The sequence below is a fragment of the Acinonyx jubatus genome, chromosome X (assembly GCF_027475565.1).
Source record: "Acinonyx jubatus isolate Ajub_Pintada_27869175 chromosome X, VMU_Ajub_asm_v1.0, whole genome shotgun sequence".
In the NCBI taxonomy this organism is placed as follows: Eukaryota; Metazoa; Chordata; class Mammalia; order Carnivora; family Felidae; genus Acinonyx; species Acinonyx jubatus.
This window is the reverse complement of record NC_069389.1, coordinates 56,086,926-56,103,776: the sequence shown is the minus strand read 5'-3', so window position 1 is coordinate 56,103,776 and position 16,851 is coordinate 56,086,926. Positions and strand designations below refer to the sequence as shown.

Genomic DNA, 16,851 nt, shown 5'->3' with positions numbered 1-16,851 from the left:
GAAGGAAATTCTGACATATGCTGCAACATAGATGAACCTTGAGGACAGAATTATTTTTGTTAATGTTTATTTATTTTGAGAGAGAGAGAGAAAAAGTATGAGCAGGGGAGGAGCAAAGAGAAAGGAAGAGAGAGAATCCCAACCAGGCTGCAAGGTCAGCATAGAGCCTGACACGGGGCTCCATCCCAAGACCCTGGGATTGTAACCTGAGCTGAAATCAAGAGTCGGATGCTAAAAAAAAGTTACAGAGAGGGAGGGAGGCGAACCATAAGAGACTCTTAAATACAGAGAACAAACTGAGGGTTGATGGGGGGTGGGGGAGAGGGGAAAGTGGGTGATGGGCATTGAGGAGGGTGCTTGTTGGGATGAGCACTGGGTGTTGTGTGGGAACCAATTTGACAATAAATTATATTTAAATAAAAGAGTCGGATGCTTAACTGACTGAGCCAGACCAGGTGCCCCTTGAGGACAATATTCTAAGTGAAATAAACTAATCACAAAAAGAAAAATATTGTATGATTCCATTTAAGTATCTTGATGTAGTCAAATTCATAGAGACATAAAGTAAAATGGTGGTTGAAGGAGTTTGGAGGGAGGAGAACATGGGAACCTATTGTTTAATGGATACGGAGTTTCAATTTTGCAATATTAAGAGTTTTGGAGGTGTGTGATGGTAATAGTTGAACAACAGTGTGAATATATTTGATATTACTGAACGATACACTTAAAAAATGGTTAAGATAGTCAATTTTATGTGTATTTTAGCACAATTAAAATAATAAAAGAATTGTTATAGTGTAACATGGAATATTATATAGGAATGAGAATAAATGAGCTACAATAATTGCAATGATATATTCTCACATACAATGTTGAATAAACAGAGCAATTTATAAAGTAGTACATACTGTATGATTCCATAAATGTAAATGCCAAAAGCAAGTAGAGCTAAAGTGTACATGGTACTGGAAAACAAGTAATTGGTTACTCTTGTTTGGAAATCATGTCAAAGAGAGTCTTGAGGTGAACCTGTTGCTGTTAATGTTATGTTTCTTGATTTCTATGTTGTTATCATACACGTGCTAACTTAGTGAAAATTCAGAGCTGTACTGTTGAGGTTTTGAACTTTTTTGTATGTATTGTATACTTCAGTGAAAGTTTCAAAAATAGATTTGAAAAACTAGCATAAATGAAACAATTGGGAAAAATAAGTGATAAACTGTGTGGTACAGTAAAGGGAAATATCAGGGTTGCCAGAGCAGTTGAAGAAGCTTTCTGGTAAGAAGGCCATGAAAAGTAGATGGGGTCCATACAGTGAAAATGGAGAAAGAAGAGAATACCAGGCAAGGGACCAAGATGAGATGATGTCTGGAGGAGGGATTAGGGATGGAAGACTACAGTAGTTAAGCATGATTGAAATGTCATATTCATATGGTGAAGTATGGAGAGGTAAGATCATGAAATAGATTATGAAGTAGTTTTTCGTTCATGCTAGCAGCACTTTATTGAAGTATAGTTTATATATACTAAATTGTACAAATCTTTTTTTTAATTGTACAAATCTTAAGTGTACAGCCTGATGAATTTTAACATGTCTAGATAGTCTTGTAACTACCATACAGATCAAGATACAGAAGTTTCCATGACTCTCAAAAGTTCCCTTGGCCCTTTCTGGTTAATAGCCATTTATAGCCCCAAGATAAAACCACTATTCTGGCTTCTGTGGCTGTCAATTATTTTTGTTTTTTCTTGAACTTTGTATAAATGGAATCATATAGTATCTACTGTTTTATATATGGCTTCTTTTCCTTACATAATGGTTTTGAGATTCATTCATTTTGTTACATCTTTCTGATTATTTGACTCTTTTAGTATTATGAAATAGTTACAGGTTTTCTTAGAGATGCCATATTTACTCCACAAAAGCTCTGGGGAGTTTATAAGTTGAGAGTTGTTCCATAATAATAATAATAATAATAATAATAACAATAATAATAATAATATTAAGTACATTGTATACATTTTATTTGATCCATCTTTTTGAATTTAAAAACTCAGAAATAGGACACACTAAGTACCATTTCTCTAGATTTACAGAGCTCTAATATGTTAAGATTATCTTTGCCTGGTCCCAACATCCTCATTATATTTAGAGGCAGATTCTTTAGTGAAATAGAGCTCCTTCTTTCAAAATCTAAGTCTGTAGTTAAATATATCAATGCTGGCTAGAGTTATTCCCCTTATCAATGTAAACCTAGTTGGAGAAACTGACTTATTCAGGAATACATTATTAATTTTAAAACTTAGCTGAGTTAGGAGAGATCTTCTTTACAGGAAAGTATATGAGTCACTATTAAAATGAAGGTATGTGTGCTCTTGGTCCAATTGGCTAATCTCAAGTAGGCTGTAAAGTATTTGAGAGAGGGATTGTGTCTTTCTATTTATCTCTTTTGATGAAGGCCTAATGCAATGCTACCTATACAATAGGTGGGAAGATGATTAAATTGAATATTGCTGTGCTTTAGTTTCCTTTATTTTTAAAGTGAGAATAATAAAGTACTTCAGTGCTAAAACACTGTTAGGAAAATCATTATATTAACACAATTGTATTAAATTGAAATAAGCTGTTATAAAATTCTTACAGTATTTGATGTGGGCAGCATAATGATGAGACGTAACCCAAGACTATGTGGTTACCTAAGGAAATGCTATTTCATAACAATGACTTAAGTTTGAGAAGATGCCTGTCACTTTGTAAGTGCTAGGCAGCTGTTGTATTGCAATTTAACCCTCGACCAAGTGCTTTTTCTATTTTTAATTCTAGGCTAAAGTTCTTCGGTTACTAGCCACTGCTTATTTGGATTGGAATGACAGAGAATATTGTGATAAGGCTCTCCATGCTGTAAACCTAGCAAACAAGGTATGAAAGGTTTTTAGTTTTGCATATTAACTTAATGAATTTTTAAAGCTTTGATTCACATTTTGAAATCTAGTTTAGCCATTTGCTTCAGTATTCCTGCTTTTTTAATATATTTGCTCTTTATTTTTAAAAAAAATTTTTAACATTTTAATTTATTTTTGAGAGACAGAGACAGAACACGAACAGGGTAGGGGATATAGAGAGAGGGAGACACAGAATCCAAAGCAGCCTGACACAGGGCTCGAACCCATGAACCCGGAGATCATGCCCTGAGCCAAAGTGGGACGCTTAACCGACTGAGCCACCAGGCACCCTGCTCTTTATTTTTTTATGATATACAGATTGCATTATAATGGAAAATTAGAAGTAAAAAAGAAAATGGTGGTATTTTTTAATGTCTATTTTTGAGAGAAAGAAAGAGAGTATATGTGAGCCAGGGAGGGGCAGAGAAAGAGGGAGACACAGAATCCAAAGTGGGCTCTAGGCTCCAAGCTGTCAGCACAGAGCTCAACGTGGGGCTTGGACCCACAAACTGTGAGAGATCATGACCTGAGCCAAAGTCGTATGTTTAATGAACTGAGCCACCCAGGTGCCCCCAGGTGCCCCTTGGTGGTATCTTTTATATTTAGTAAAAAATAACATATAATTAAATTGCCTTGACTTAGTGACAATTCACAGATGATACCAGGCAAAACAAAAATGCTTCTCTCATATTAAGAGCCCTACATTTTTTTTTTTTTCCGGGTGATTGCCAGAAGGGAGATGGGTTGGGGAATGCGTGAAATTGAGTGAGAAACACCAGTGAGAAAAGTTACAGAAAAGCAAAGAATATTGTAGGGAGAAAGTTGATGGATTTAACAGGTAGTTATGATTTCTGAAAGTGTAATTTCAGGAAACAAGGATAGACACTATAGTGCAAATGTTATACAAGTGAATCTATGATTATACAATGAATGCAAAGTGTTGTCCATTCTCTGGAATTGTTTGTTAATGAAATCAAAGAGAAAACCAGAATGTCAACTTGTGTGAGTGTGGTAGACTGAAGAAAAACAGATCCTGCCAAGATTTGGAAGACATGTACATCTCTGAAGGTAAAAGGGAATTTAATCCAAGACCTATTTCAACGTATCTTTTAGGAAATGAAGTAATGCAATAAATTAAAATTTGCAACCTCAGCTTATTATTTGTATTTATGTCATCTGTATTTGCAAACCCTTTTAATACCAGTGCATACTTTCCCTAACTTTCCATTCTTAAGGCATCTCACACATGAATTGCTATAATTATTTGCTGTGTTTAGAGCTGAGTACAATGTTCATGTAGAAGCTGATTGGCTTTGTAGAGAGAAAGTCTCTCTTCTGTGGGCCTAGACTGCACTTTTAATTTTAGCCAGCTGTGTAAAGATGTGTTCTGTCAGGCAAAAGTGGAACTAGGCAAGAAACCCACAGATGGCATAGAACCAGCTAACAAGGATTTGGAAAAACTGTTGAGAGTACGTTGTTATTAATAGTAAATCTGACAGGCATGTCCTGCAGGGAAGACAGTATATTTTCATTTCATTCAACCATGTTTCCAAAGGACCTTAATTGTTATTAAAATCTCAAAAGAAAGCAAATATAATTGACATTGAATTTTGCTTACAAGGGTAAGAATACAGCCTTATATTTATACAGTTTATTGACCTACCATTAAATACTTGCCACTCAATCAAATGTGTCTTTTTCCCTTGTATTATTTCATTTAGATTGAATAAAATATCAGAAAATATCCTCAGGGATAAACTGGATTTTGTGATCTGATCTTTTATAATTTTGATTTTCTTTGATCATGAGTTATTCTGCTATGATGTAACAAAACAGGCAATTATTTGAAAACTGTCTTTTACATTCTACAGTTTTAATGTCATTGTGATTTCTCTGTTTAAAATAGGAACATTTAAATCCAGCTGGGATTTTCCTAAAGATGAAAATCCTCTTGAAGAGTGAAACAGCCAATGAAGAACTCCATGAAGGTATCATCTGTGTGAAGAACACACAATTTTGGAATATCATAACCAATTTGTTGAATATCAGATCGTTTATAGTATGCTAATAATAGGTGCAATTTGACGGTGACTGAGAAAGAAATTGGTCACATAGGAAAGGGAGAAGATTGTTAGCCAGGAAGAAAAAGAGAAGGAAAAGGGAATAGTTACAAATATACTAGGTAGTGAAAAAAGCTGAATAAGAATTACCAGTTTTTTTTAGCTTAGCAAAAATTGCAGCTGCCCAACCCTTCTGAAGTTGTTTACCACAATGAAAAAAGATTAACTTTGGATAGAAAAAGCCTTTGTAGTGCTGTGCTTTTTATAATCACTTGTATAAACATTGCTATTTATTTTTCAAAATTCTTAAGGGACTAAAATTTACACCTCACAGGGTAAACATCCTGATATACATCTGTGTGTCATTTGGCAAGTCTCTGAATTTTTCTGTGCTTCAGTTTCTTCATCTTCAAAGAGATATAATAATAATGTCTACCTGATTAGTTAGTTTGAGAATCCAATGAGAAAATGTATATAAAGCATTTCGCACCATACCTGGTACAGAGTGTGCAAAACATGTTACATATTATTGTAGCTATTATTGCTGTTACTACTACCAAAAGTCTTTCTATGCACACTGACCCCTTAATAGTGTTTCAACTATGTTTAGTCATAAAATAATTGACTCTAAATATTTTTAATGTGTACATGCTTTAATTTTATATAAAAATATAGTTGCATTATAGAGCTGCATTATTTTACTATATTAAAGTATATTCTAGTATAATAATAACTGATTATCCATTAAACAATAACAATTTGAAATTTTTTTAATGTTTATTTAAAAAAAAATTTTTTTTAACGTTTATTTATTTTTGAGACAGAGACAGAGCATGAACAGGGGAGGAGCAGAGAGAGAGGGAGACACAGAATCTGAAACAGGCTCCAGGCTCTGAGCTGTCAGCACAGAGCCCGTCGCGGGGCTTGAACTCACTGACCGTGAGATCATGACCTGAGCCGAAGTCGGACGCTTAACCAATCGAGCCACCCAGGCGCCCCTTAATGTTTATTTTTTGAGAGAGACAGAGAGCAGGAACAGGGGAGCAGGAGAGACGGAAGGGGACAGAGAATCTGAAGCTATCAGCGGAGAGCCAGATACGGGGCTCAAACTCATGAACTGTGAGATCATCCCAGGCGCCCCAACAATAACAATTTGTAATAAATAGGACAATAATCAAATTTAGTAGTAGCTCTAAATTTAGTGCTAATTTAGTTTCTGAAACTTTCTGTGCCCTCTAAAATTTTAGCTAATCAATAAGAGACCTCAGGCTGAAATATATAGAGGATTCTATATCTCTAGGTAATGGTATCATCTCAGTATACACAGGCTGAAAAATGTTAGGAACCAGGAGGACAACTCCACTTGTTTTGTAGTCGGAGAGTAAACAAATCAACTAACCAATTAGAGGAATAGGTTTACTGAAACCAATACAATATAGGGAGACCAGAGAGATTTTTGGAGTCACCTACTTTATATTTTTATGAAATTTTTTAATGTTTATTTTCGAGAGAGAGAGGCAGAGCACGAGCAGGAGAAAACAGAGAGAGAGGGAGACAAAGAATCTGAAGTAGGCTGTAGGCTCTGAGCTGTCTGCACAGAGCCCAACGTGGAGCTCAAACTCACGAACATGAGATCATGACCTGAGCTGATGTCGGATGCTCAACTGACTGAACCACTCAGGCGCCACAATAATTTTTTTAATGTGTATTTATTTTTAAGAGGGAGAGAGAGAGAGAGAGAGAGAGAGAGAGGCAGAGAGAGAGGGAGACACAGAATCTGAAGCAGGGTCCAGGCTCTGAGCTGTCAGCACTGAGCCCGATGTGGGGCTCAAACTTGAGAACTGCAAGATCATGACCTGAGCCAAAGTCAGACACTTAACTGACTAAACCATCCAGGCACCCCTGGAGTCAACTACTTTAAAGTTGATTAATTTTAGATTAGAATTCTCCATTACAAATTTTACCAAAACACAGATAAAAAGCAGAGCTTAAAATGAAATTATTCTTTATTCCCAGATTGTTTTTATTTAATCTAGTTTCTTGGTATTCAGAGTAATGAAGTTGCTATGTCAGATTACAAATTAAGAGACTTCTCTGAATCCAAGTTTTCTATAGCTTAAAATATTAAATTATCTTTTACTTTGTTGTGTTGAGAGAATATATGAAACTTGCATTTTTTATAGTCTGTTCATTTCTTTGCTAGTGAAAGTACTTTACACTCAGAATGGTCAATCTTGGGGCACCTGGATGGCTCATTGGGAAAGTGTCACAGCTCATGTCATGATCTCATGGTTTGTGACATTGAGCCCTGCATGGGACTCTATGCTGACAATGCGGAGCCTGCTTGGGATTCTATCTCTACCCCTCTCTCTGCTCCTCCCCTGCTCACTCTTTACCTGTCTCTCAAAATGAATATATAGACTTAAAAAAATAAAATGATCACTCTAACTGCTGGCATTAGCATTTCACCAGTATTTTTTGTAAGTAAAAAAAGTGGAAATCAAAAAATATACAATTTTTTTTTATTATGAAAGAGTAGCAACACGCATTAAAGAGAACTTTTGGAAAAGTTGTCCATATGCATTCCATGAGACTATGGAAAAGATATTCATAGTCTTCATCATTCACTGTACAATTCCTGTACAATAAGGATTTTTGTGTTTTGTCCACTACTGGGTTCTTAGCACTGATCATAGTTCCTGGCACGGAGAATACACTTGCTAGTTATTTGGTATATAAATAATCTGAACACAATCACTTCTGGCAGTTTGATCATTTAATTTCAGCATTTTTCTATTTTGGTTAAATTTGTTTGTTTTATAGAATTTTGACCATATAATACATGCAGGCTTTATTTTCTGATTTTTTTACTTACTAGTCTTATAAACATTTTTCATATTAGTGCATATTCAGTTTTTCTATGTTATTTCATATTCAACACTTTTAATAGTTTCATAATAGTTTATCATCTGCCTATAGTGGACATTTGAGAATATATTTCCTTTTTATTGTTATTATATCTATACTGATTTTAATATCTTTGCTTATAAACATCTTCCCATATTTCCGATGACTTTTCAGAAGTATACTTTCTGCATTAGAGAGGATACATAATAACAACAACAGGTGTCATTTACTGAGTCTTACTAAGTTCTAGGTGTTTTACTATGTAATTTTCATTCATTATCTCATGTAACACTCTCAACAGACCTAAGTGACTGGTGATATATTCCCCATTTTACAGATGACAAAACTAAGGCTCAGAAAAAACTATAGCCTATATGGCCTATAACCATATAGGTGGCAAGTGGTTTCAAATATAAGTCTATCTGATTTCAAGTCTCAAGCTTTTAACCACTGTGTTCATAGCATATAGTATTACCAAACTGCTTTTCAAAAAGATTGTGTCAAGTTACTTTAACATCCTTAGAAGAGTACCTGTTTCACTACACTCTAGCATTGGATGTCTTTATAAAAAGATTTTTTAAAGTTTATTTATTTTGAGAGAGAAAGAGCTAGTGGGGGGGGGGTGGGGGGGGGAGAGAGAGAGAGAGAGAGAGAGAGAGAGAGAGAGGGAATCCCAAACAGTCTTCACACTGTCAGCATAGAGCCCAGTGTGGGGCTCGAACCCATGAACTGTGAGATCATGATTTGAGCTGAAGTCTGGTGCTTAACCTACTGAACCACCCAGATGCCCCAAAAGATTTTGATAAATTATTAGGCAAGATGTGGTGTATGGCAAACGTTTAGAAAGTAGATTTTTAACAAAGGAAAGTTACTGAAAATAGCTAAGTTTCCTCAGAAATGAAACTGATATGATTATTTCATCTTCGCTTTTTTAGCTGTCATGGAAATACTACATCTTGACATGTCTCTAGACTTTTGTCTGAACGTTGCTAAACTGCTGATGGATCATGAAAGGTACAGAATTGATTTTCTTTTCTCTAAAGACTAACATTTTTTAAGGTTTCTATTAATATGTATTGAATATACCCATTTATATCCATCCATATTCACATAGCACCATATCTGCCATTATGCTGATAAAATTAGAAGATGGAAGTGCTTGATTAATGATTTAAACAATCAATAGTCAAGTTAATTTTAAAATTTACATTAAAATTTTGAAAAAGAAATAAAATGAAAAAGGAATAAGGTAGTTGGTGCTTTATAAAACAGGAGTTAGGCCTAGGTTAACCTACAGGGCAGTGTCATGTGGAACAGGAAGGCATGAACGAGTGCAGTTCTATGAGTAATACACCTCTCTGGCTCTGTCTTTATGTTACCATTAATGTCAAAAGGGACCTTAAAGTACATAAAGACTTCTTAATCGTTCCCAAACTTAAGTGTGCCTCAGAATTACTGAGGAATAAGCACTTGAAACAATGTTCAACATCATTAGCCATCAGGGCAATGCAAATCAAAACCACAATGAGAAACCACTTTGAGCCAGTAGGATGGCTATTATCAAAAAGACAGATAATCACATATGTTGGCAAGGATATAGAGAAATTGTAACCCTCATACACTGACGGTGGGAATGTAAAATTGGGCAGTTGCTTTGGAAACTATTCCTCACTAAGTTAAATAGTTACCATTTGACCCAGCAATTCCACTCCTGAGTTAAATAGAAAAAGTATGTCCATAAAACACTTATATGTGAATGTTCATAACAATATTATTCCTAATACTCAAATGTGGAAACAACCAAAATATCTAATAACTGATGAATAGGCAAACAAAATGTGGTATACCCATATCATGGAATATCATTTGCCAATAAATGGTGTAACGTATGGAAGTGTTGAATTACTCTATTGTACATCTTGAGATTAATATAACACTGTACATTAACTAACTGAAATTAAAATAAAAACTTAAGAGGCGCCTGGGTGGTTCAGTCTTTTGGGCATCTGGCTCTTGATTTCAGCTCAGGTGATGATCTTGCAGTTTGTGGGTTTGAGCCCTACATTGGGCTCTGCACAGCACGGAGCCTGCTTGGGATTCTCTCTCTCCCCCTCTCTCTGCCCCTGTCCCCTCAAAATAAATAAATAAACTCAAAAAAAGTAAATAAGAAAAACTTAAAAATATTAAGAAAAATAAAAAGAAACAGAATACTGATACATGTTATAACATGGATGAACCTTAAAAACATGATGCCAAGTGCAAGAAGCCAGTCACAAAGATCACATATTGTTTCCTTCCATTTATATGATATTTCCAGAATAGATGCAGTTATAGAGACAGGAAGTAGATAAGTGGTTGCCTAGGGCTGTGAGAGTTGGGGAAGATGGGGAGAGACTGCTATTGGGTATGGCACTTCTTTCTGATGTGATGGAAATGTTTTAGAATTGATTGGGTAATGTGTGCACAACTCTGTGTATATATTAAAAACCACTGAATTGTGTATTTTAAATTGATGCATTGTATGGTATGGGAATTATACCTCAATAAAACTTATCAAAAATGTTCACTAGGGTACTTTATAAAAATATAGAGATCAAGCTCTACCTTATTCCAGTAAGCCCTGACCTCTATTTTTTATTAGTTCTTCAGGTGGTTCTGAGAACCACTATTTTAGGTCAGTTAGTAAACTATCTATAAAGGGTGAGGTAGTAAATATTTTAGCCTTTGTTAGGCATAAAGTTTCTGTCACACCTACTTTACTCTGCTGTTGTAGTGTGAGAAAAAAGCAGCCACAGAAAATCTGTAAATAAATGGAAGTGACTGTGATAGAGCTTTATTTATAAAAACTGGTCGCTGTTTAGATTTGGCCTGCAACTATATAGCTTGCCAACCATTGTTGCAGACCGATCTCCTACCTGACACACGACTTTTGGATGAGAAGTCATTCAGCCTTTTATAGAATATCTATGGAAGAGGAGATGATGATGATAACATCATGTTTTTACAAAGCTGGAACACAAAATTTTTTCTTATATACAATTGATACATATTTGCCAGTAATTAAAAAATTTTTTTAATGTTTTTATTTTTGAGAGAGAGAGAGAGAGAGAGAGAGAGACAGAGTGAGTGGGGGAGGGGCAGAGAGAGAGAGGGGGAGACACAGAATCTGAGCAAGCTCCAGGCTCTGAGCTGTCAGCACAGAGCCCGATGCGGGGCTTGAACTCACAAGCTGTGAGATCATGACCTGAGCCGAAATCAGACACCTAACCGACTGAGCCACCCAGGCACCCCTCCAGTAATTTTTTTAAGAGAGAGAGAGAGAGCCGGGGAGAGGGAAAGAGGGAGAAAGAGAGAATCTTAAGCAGGCTTCACGCTCAACATGGAGCCCAATGTGGGGCTTGATACCATGACCCTGGGATCATGACCTGAACCAAAATAGAGAGCAAGACATTCAACCAACTGAACCACCCAGGCAACCCTCCAGTATTTTTTTTAAAGTTTATTTATTCGAGAGAGACAGAGACAGCACAATTGGGGGAGGGGCAGAGAGAGAGGGAGAGACAGAGAATCCCAAGCAGGCACATGCCACCAGCACAGAGCTCAACGTGGGGCTCGAACCCATGAACTGCGAGATCATGACCTGAGCTGAAATCAAGAGTTGGATGCTTTATATATAAAGAATTTGCTTTCTTTTTAAGGCTGAGGAAGATTTTATTGTATGTGTATGTGCCACATTTTGCTTATCCATTCATCAGCTGATGGAAGGTAAAACTTCCACATTTTAGCTATTGTGGATAATGCTGCAATGAATGGGGGTGTAAAAAAAAATCTTTGAGAATTTGCTTTCAGTTTTTTTGTGTGTATATTCAGAAGTGGAGTTGCTGGATAATATGGTAATCTTTAATTTTTTGAGGAATCGTCATACTGTTTTCACAGTGGGTGTACATATTACATTCTCAGCAACAGGGCACAAGGGTTCCAATTTCTCCAAATTTTGGCCAACTCTTGTTTTTTGTTTTGTTTTGTTTTGTTTTGTTTTGTTTTGTTTTGTTTTGTTTTGTTTTGTTTTTTTGTAGTAGTTATCCCAATAGGTGTGAAGTGGTATCTCGTATAGTTTTGATTTGCATTTCCCTAATGACTAGTGATGTTGACTATCTTTTCATGTGATTTCATCTTTAGAGAAATGTCTATTCAAGTCCCCTGCCGTATTAAAAAAAAATTTTTTTTTAATGTTTATTTTTGAGAGAGAGACACAGTGTGAGCAGGAGAGGGGCAGAGAGAGAGGGAGACACAGAATCCGAAGCAGGCTCCAGGCCCTGAGCTGTCAGCACAGAGCCCGACATGGGGTTGAACCCATGAGCTGTGAGATCATGACCTGAGCTGAAGTCAGACACCCAACCGACTGAGCCGCCCAGGCGCCCCGACCTGCTCAATTTTTAATCAGGTCGTTTAGTTTTAGGAGTTCATGATGTATTCTGGATATTAAATCCTTTTGAATATATATGATTTGCAAATATTTTCTCCTGTTCTATGGATTGCCTTTTCACTCTGTTGGTAGTGTCTTTTGATGGAAAATTAAAAAATTTTTTAAGTTTGTTTATTTATTTGTTTATGTAATTTCTACACCCAACATGGAGCTTGAACTCTTGACTCTGAGATCAAGAGTCACATGCTCTTCCAACTGAGCCAGTGAGGCACCCCCAATTAAAAAATTTTTTGGGGGGATGCCTGGGTGACTCAGTCGGTTAAGCATCCATCTTCAGCTCAGGTCATGATCTTGCAGTTTGTGAGTTTGAGCCCGGCATTGGGCTCTGTGCTGACAGCTCAGAGCCTGGAGCCTGCTTCAGATTCTGTGTCTCCCTCTCTCTTTGCCCCTCCCCCACTCGTGCTCTGTCTCTTTCTCTCTCAAAAACAAATAAACATTAAAATTAAAAAAAATTTTTTTTCATGAAATCCAATTTGTGTTTTTTTCCCCTTTTATTTCCTATTCTCTTAGTGTCGTATCTGAGAGATCTTTGCCAAATATAATATGATTTCCCCTATGTTTTCTTCTGGGAGTTTCATAGTTTTATGTCTTACATTTAGGTCATGGATCCATTTTGAGATCATTTTTCTATATGGTGTGAGACAAAGTTCCAACTTAATTCTTTTGCATGTGCTACCCAGTTTTCACAGCGTCATTTGTTGAGAAAACTATCTTTTCCCCATTGAATTGTCTTGGCACTCTTGTTAAAAATCATTTGACCTTATATGTGAGAGTTTATTTCTGGGTTTTCTATTCTGTTCTATTGCTTTGTATGTCTATCTTTATGCCAGTACCATTCTGTTTTTATTACTTTATGTTTGTATTGAGTTTTAAAATCAGGTAGTGTGAGTCCTTCACCTTTTTTATTTTCAGAATTGTTTTGCATATTCAGAGTCCTTTGAGATTACATATGAATTTTAGGATGAATTTTTCTATTTCTGCCAAAAAGCATCATTGGGATTTTGGTAGGGATTGCATTGAATCTGTAGATTACTTCAGGTAGTATTGGCATCTTAACAATATTAAGTCTTCCAATCCATGAACATGGAATGTTTTTCCATTTATTTATGTCTTCTTTAATTTTGTTTAAAAATGTCTTTTTTAACTTTTACTTATTTATTTTGAGCAAGAGAGAGAGAGAGAGCATGAGCAGGGGAGAGGCAGAGAGAGGGAGAGAGAATCCCAAGCAGGTTCTACACTGTCAGTGCACAGCCTGATGTGGGGCTTGAACTCATGAACCGTGAGATCATGACCTGAGCTGAAATCAGGAGTCGGATGCTTAATTGACTGAGCCATCCGGGCACCCAGAAATATCTTATAGTTCTCATTGTACAAGTTCTTTACCTCCTGGCTGAGTTAATTCTTAAAGTTTTTTTTTTTCTTGATGCTATTATAAATGGGGCTGTGTTCTTAAAGTTTTTAAATGTTTGTTTATTTTTTTCGAGAGGGAGAGAGTGTGAGTGGGGGAGGGACAGAGAGAGAGGGAGACAGAGAATCGCAAGCAAGCTTCATGCACAAGTTTGGAGCCTGATGTGGGCTTCATCCCATGACTATGTGATCAGGACCTGAGCCAAAAACCGACTGAGCCACCCAGGCGCCCATCTTAAATTTTTTTCAGATGGTTTATTGTTAGTGTATAGAATTGCAACTGATTTTTGTGGATTGATTTTATATGCTGCTACTTTGCTGAATTCGTTTATTTATTTTAACAGGTTTTGTTTTTGTTTTGTTTTGTTTTGTGGAGGGGTGCCTGGGTGGCTCACTTGACGGCTAAGCATCTGACTTTGGCTCAGGTCATGATCTCAAGGCACTCCTGAGTTTGAGCTCCACATTGGGCTCTCTGCTGTTATTGTGGAGCCCGCTTCAGTTCCTGTCTCCCTCTATCTCTACCCCTCTCCAGGTTGTGCTTTCTCTCTGTCTCAAAAATAAATAAAAACATCAAAAAAAATTTTTTAAACCCTTAACAAAAAAATAGTTTTTTTGTAGAATCTTTAGCATTTTCTATATATAAGATCATATCATCTATGAACAGAGATAATTTTATTTCTTACTTTCCAATTTGGATAGATGCTTTTTATTTCTTTTCCTTGCCTAATTTCTCTGGCTTCCAGTACTTTACTGAACAGGAGTCACTAAAGCAGACATCCTTACCTTGTTCCTGGTCTTAAAGGAAAAGTTTTTAGTGTTTTACCATTGAGTATGAGATTCACTGTGGGTTTTTCATATTACTATGTTCAGGTAGTTTCCTTCTATTCTTAGCTTGTTGGATGTTTTTATTATGAAAGCTTGTTGAAGTTTTCAAATTATTTTTCTGCATCTATTGTGATGACTGTGTGATTTTTATCTTTCATTCTGTCAATGTGGTATATCACATTTACTGATTTTTATGTGTTGGACCATCCTTGTATTCTAGGAATAAATCCCACTTGGTCATGGTATATGATCTTTTTAACATGCTGTTTAATTTTTTTTTGTTGAGGATTACCTTATTACTAGTATTTTGTTGAGGTTTTTTGTATATGTATTCTTCAGGAATACTGGCCTGTAGTTTTCTTTTCTTGTAGTGTCTTTGTTTAGGAAGAAGTTTTTTTTTTTTTTATTGAAGTATGATTGACATACAGTATCCTATTAGTTTAATGTATATATTGTAGTGATTTGATATTTTTATACATTGAAAAATGATCCCTGTGATTAGTTTACTTACCATCTGTCACCATGCAAAATTACTACATTATTATTCATTATATTTCCTATGCTGTTTATTACATCCCTGTGACTTATTTATTTTATGATTGGAAGTTTGTACCTCTGAATCCCCTTCACCTGTTTCACTCACCCTCCAAACCCCCTCCACTGTCATACTCTGGTAACCAACAGTTTGTTTCCTGTATCAATGAGTCTGTTTCTGTTTGTTTTGTTTGTTCATTTCTGTTGTTTTTTAGATGCCTCATATAAATGAAGTCATACAATATTAGTCTTTCGCTGACTTATTTTGCTTAGCATGATACCTTCTAGGTCCATCCACATTGTCACAAATGGCAAAATTTTATTTTATTTTTTTTTTATGGCTGGGTAGTGTTCCATTGGAGATAATGTACCACGTCTTTATCCATTCATCCATCACTGGACACTTAGGTTGTTTTTATAGTTTGGCTTTTATAAATAATGCTGCAATGAAGATAATGGTTCAAATTTCTCTTCAGATTATGTTTTCGGGGCACTTGGTTGGCTCATTTGGTTAAGTGTCCAACTTTACCTCAGGTCATGATCTCTTGGTTGTGAGTTTCACCCCCACATTGAGCTCTCTGCTGTTAGCAGAGCCCGCTTAGAATCCTCTGTCCCGTCTTCTCTCTGCCCCTTCCCACTTGTGCTCTTTCTTGCATGTGCTTGCTCTCTCTCTCTCGCTCTCTCAAAAATAAACATTAAAAAAAAAATTGGTGTTTCCATTTTCTTCAGATCCTCAGAAGTGTAATTGCAGGATTGTAGGGTAGTTCTATTTTTAATTTGTTGAGGAAACTTCATACTGTTTTTCATAGTGGCTGCCTTGATTTTCATCCCCTCCAACAGTATACAAAGATTCCTTTTTCTCTACATCCTTGCCAACCCTTTTTATTTTTTGTCATTTTGATAATAGCCAATCTGACAGGTGTGAGGTGATATCTCATTCTGGTTTTCATTTGCATTTCTCTAATGATCAGTGATACTGAGCATCTTTTGATGTGCTTACTGATCTGTTTGTCTTCTTTGGTAAAATGTCTATACAAGTCCTCTGCCCATTTTTAATACGGTTTACTTTTTTAACATCAAGTTGTATAAGTTCTTTATATGTTTTGGATATTAACCCCTTATCAGATGTGTGATTTGCAAATATAGTTTCTTAGCCAGTAGGTTCTATTTTCATTTTGTTGATGGTTTTCTTCACTGTGCAAAAGCTTTTTAGTTTGATGTGATTTCCTTAATCAATTTTATCTTTTATTGCCGTTGCCTGAGGCGTCTGGTCCAAAAAAATATCACTAAGACTGATGTCAAATAGCTTATTGCCAGTGTTTTCTTGTAGGAGCATTATGGTTTCAGGTCTTATATTCAAGATTTTAATCCATTTTGACTTTATTTTTGTACATGGTATAAGATAAAGGACCGGTTTCATTTTTTTGCATGTACCTGTTCAGTTTTCCTAACACCATTTATTGACGAGACTGTCTTTCCCCCATTATATATTCTTGCCTCCTTTGCCATAGATTAATTGACCAAATATGTGTGGGTTTATTTCTCAGCTGTCCATTCTGTTCCATTGATCTATGTGTCTGTTTTCATGTCAGTACTGTTTTGATTACTGTATTGTATTGTACTGTGTCTATGTAAAATCCAGGAGCATGATACCTCCAGCTTTGTTTTTCTTTCTCAAGATTGCCTTGG

General features: G+C 35.9%; 1 protein-coding gene across 2 annotated transcripts in view; it reads left to right on the top strand.

Annotated features, from left to right (window-relative positions):
- Positions 1-16,851, top strand: part of TEX11 (testis expressed 11) — a 231,442-nt gene that overhangs the window by 64,194 nt on the left and 150,397 nt on the right. For both annotated transcript variants that reach the window (XM_015080587.3, XM_027053614.2), the window contains exons 11-13: positions 2,825-2,920; positions 4,850-4,931; positions 8,846-8,924. In XM_015080587.3, coding sequence (XP_014936073.2) covers positions 2,825-2,920; positions 4,850-4,931; positions 8,846-8,924 — 257 coding nt within the window. The remainder of the gene's footprint in view (positions 1-2,824; positions 2,921-4,849; positions 4,932-8,845; positions 8,925-16,851) is intronic.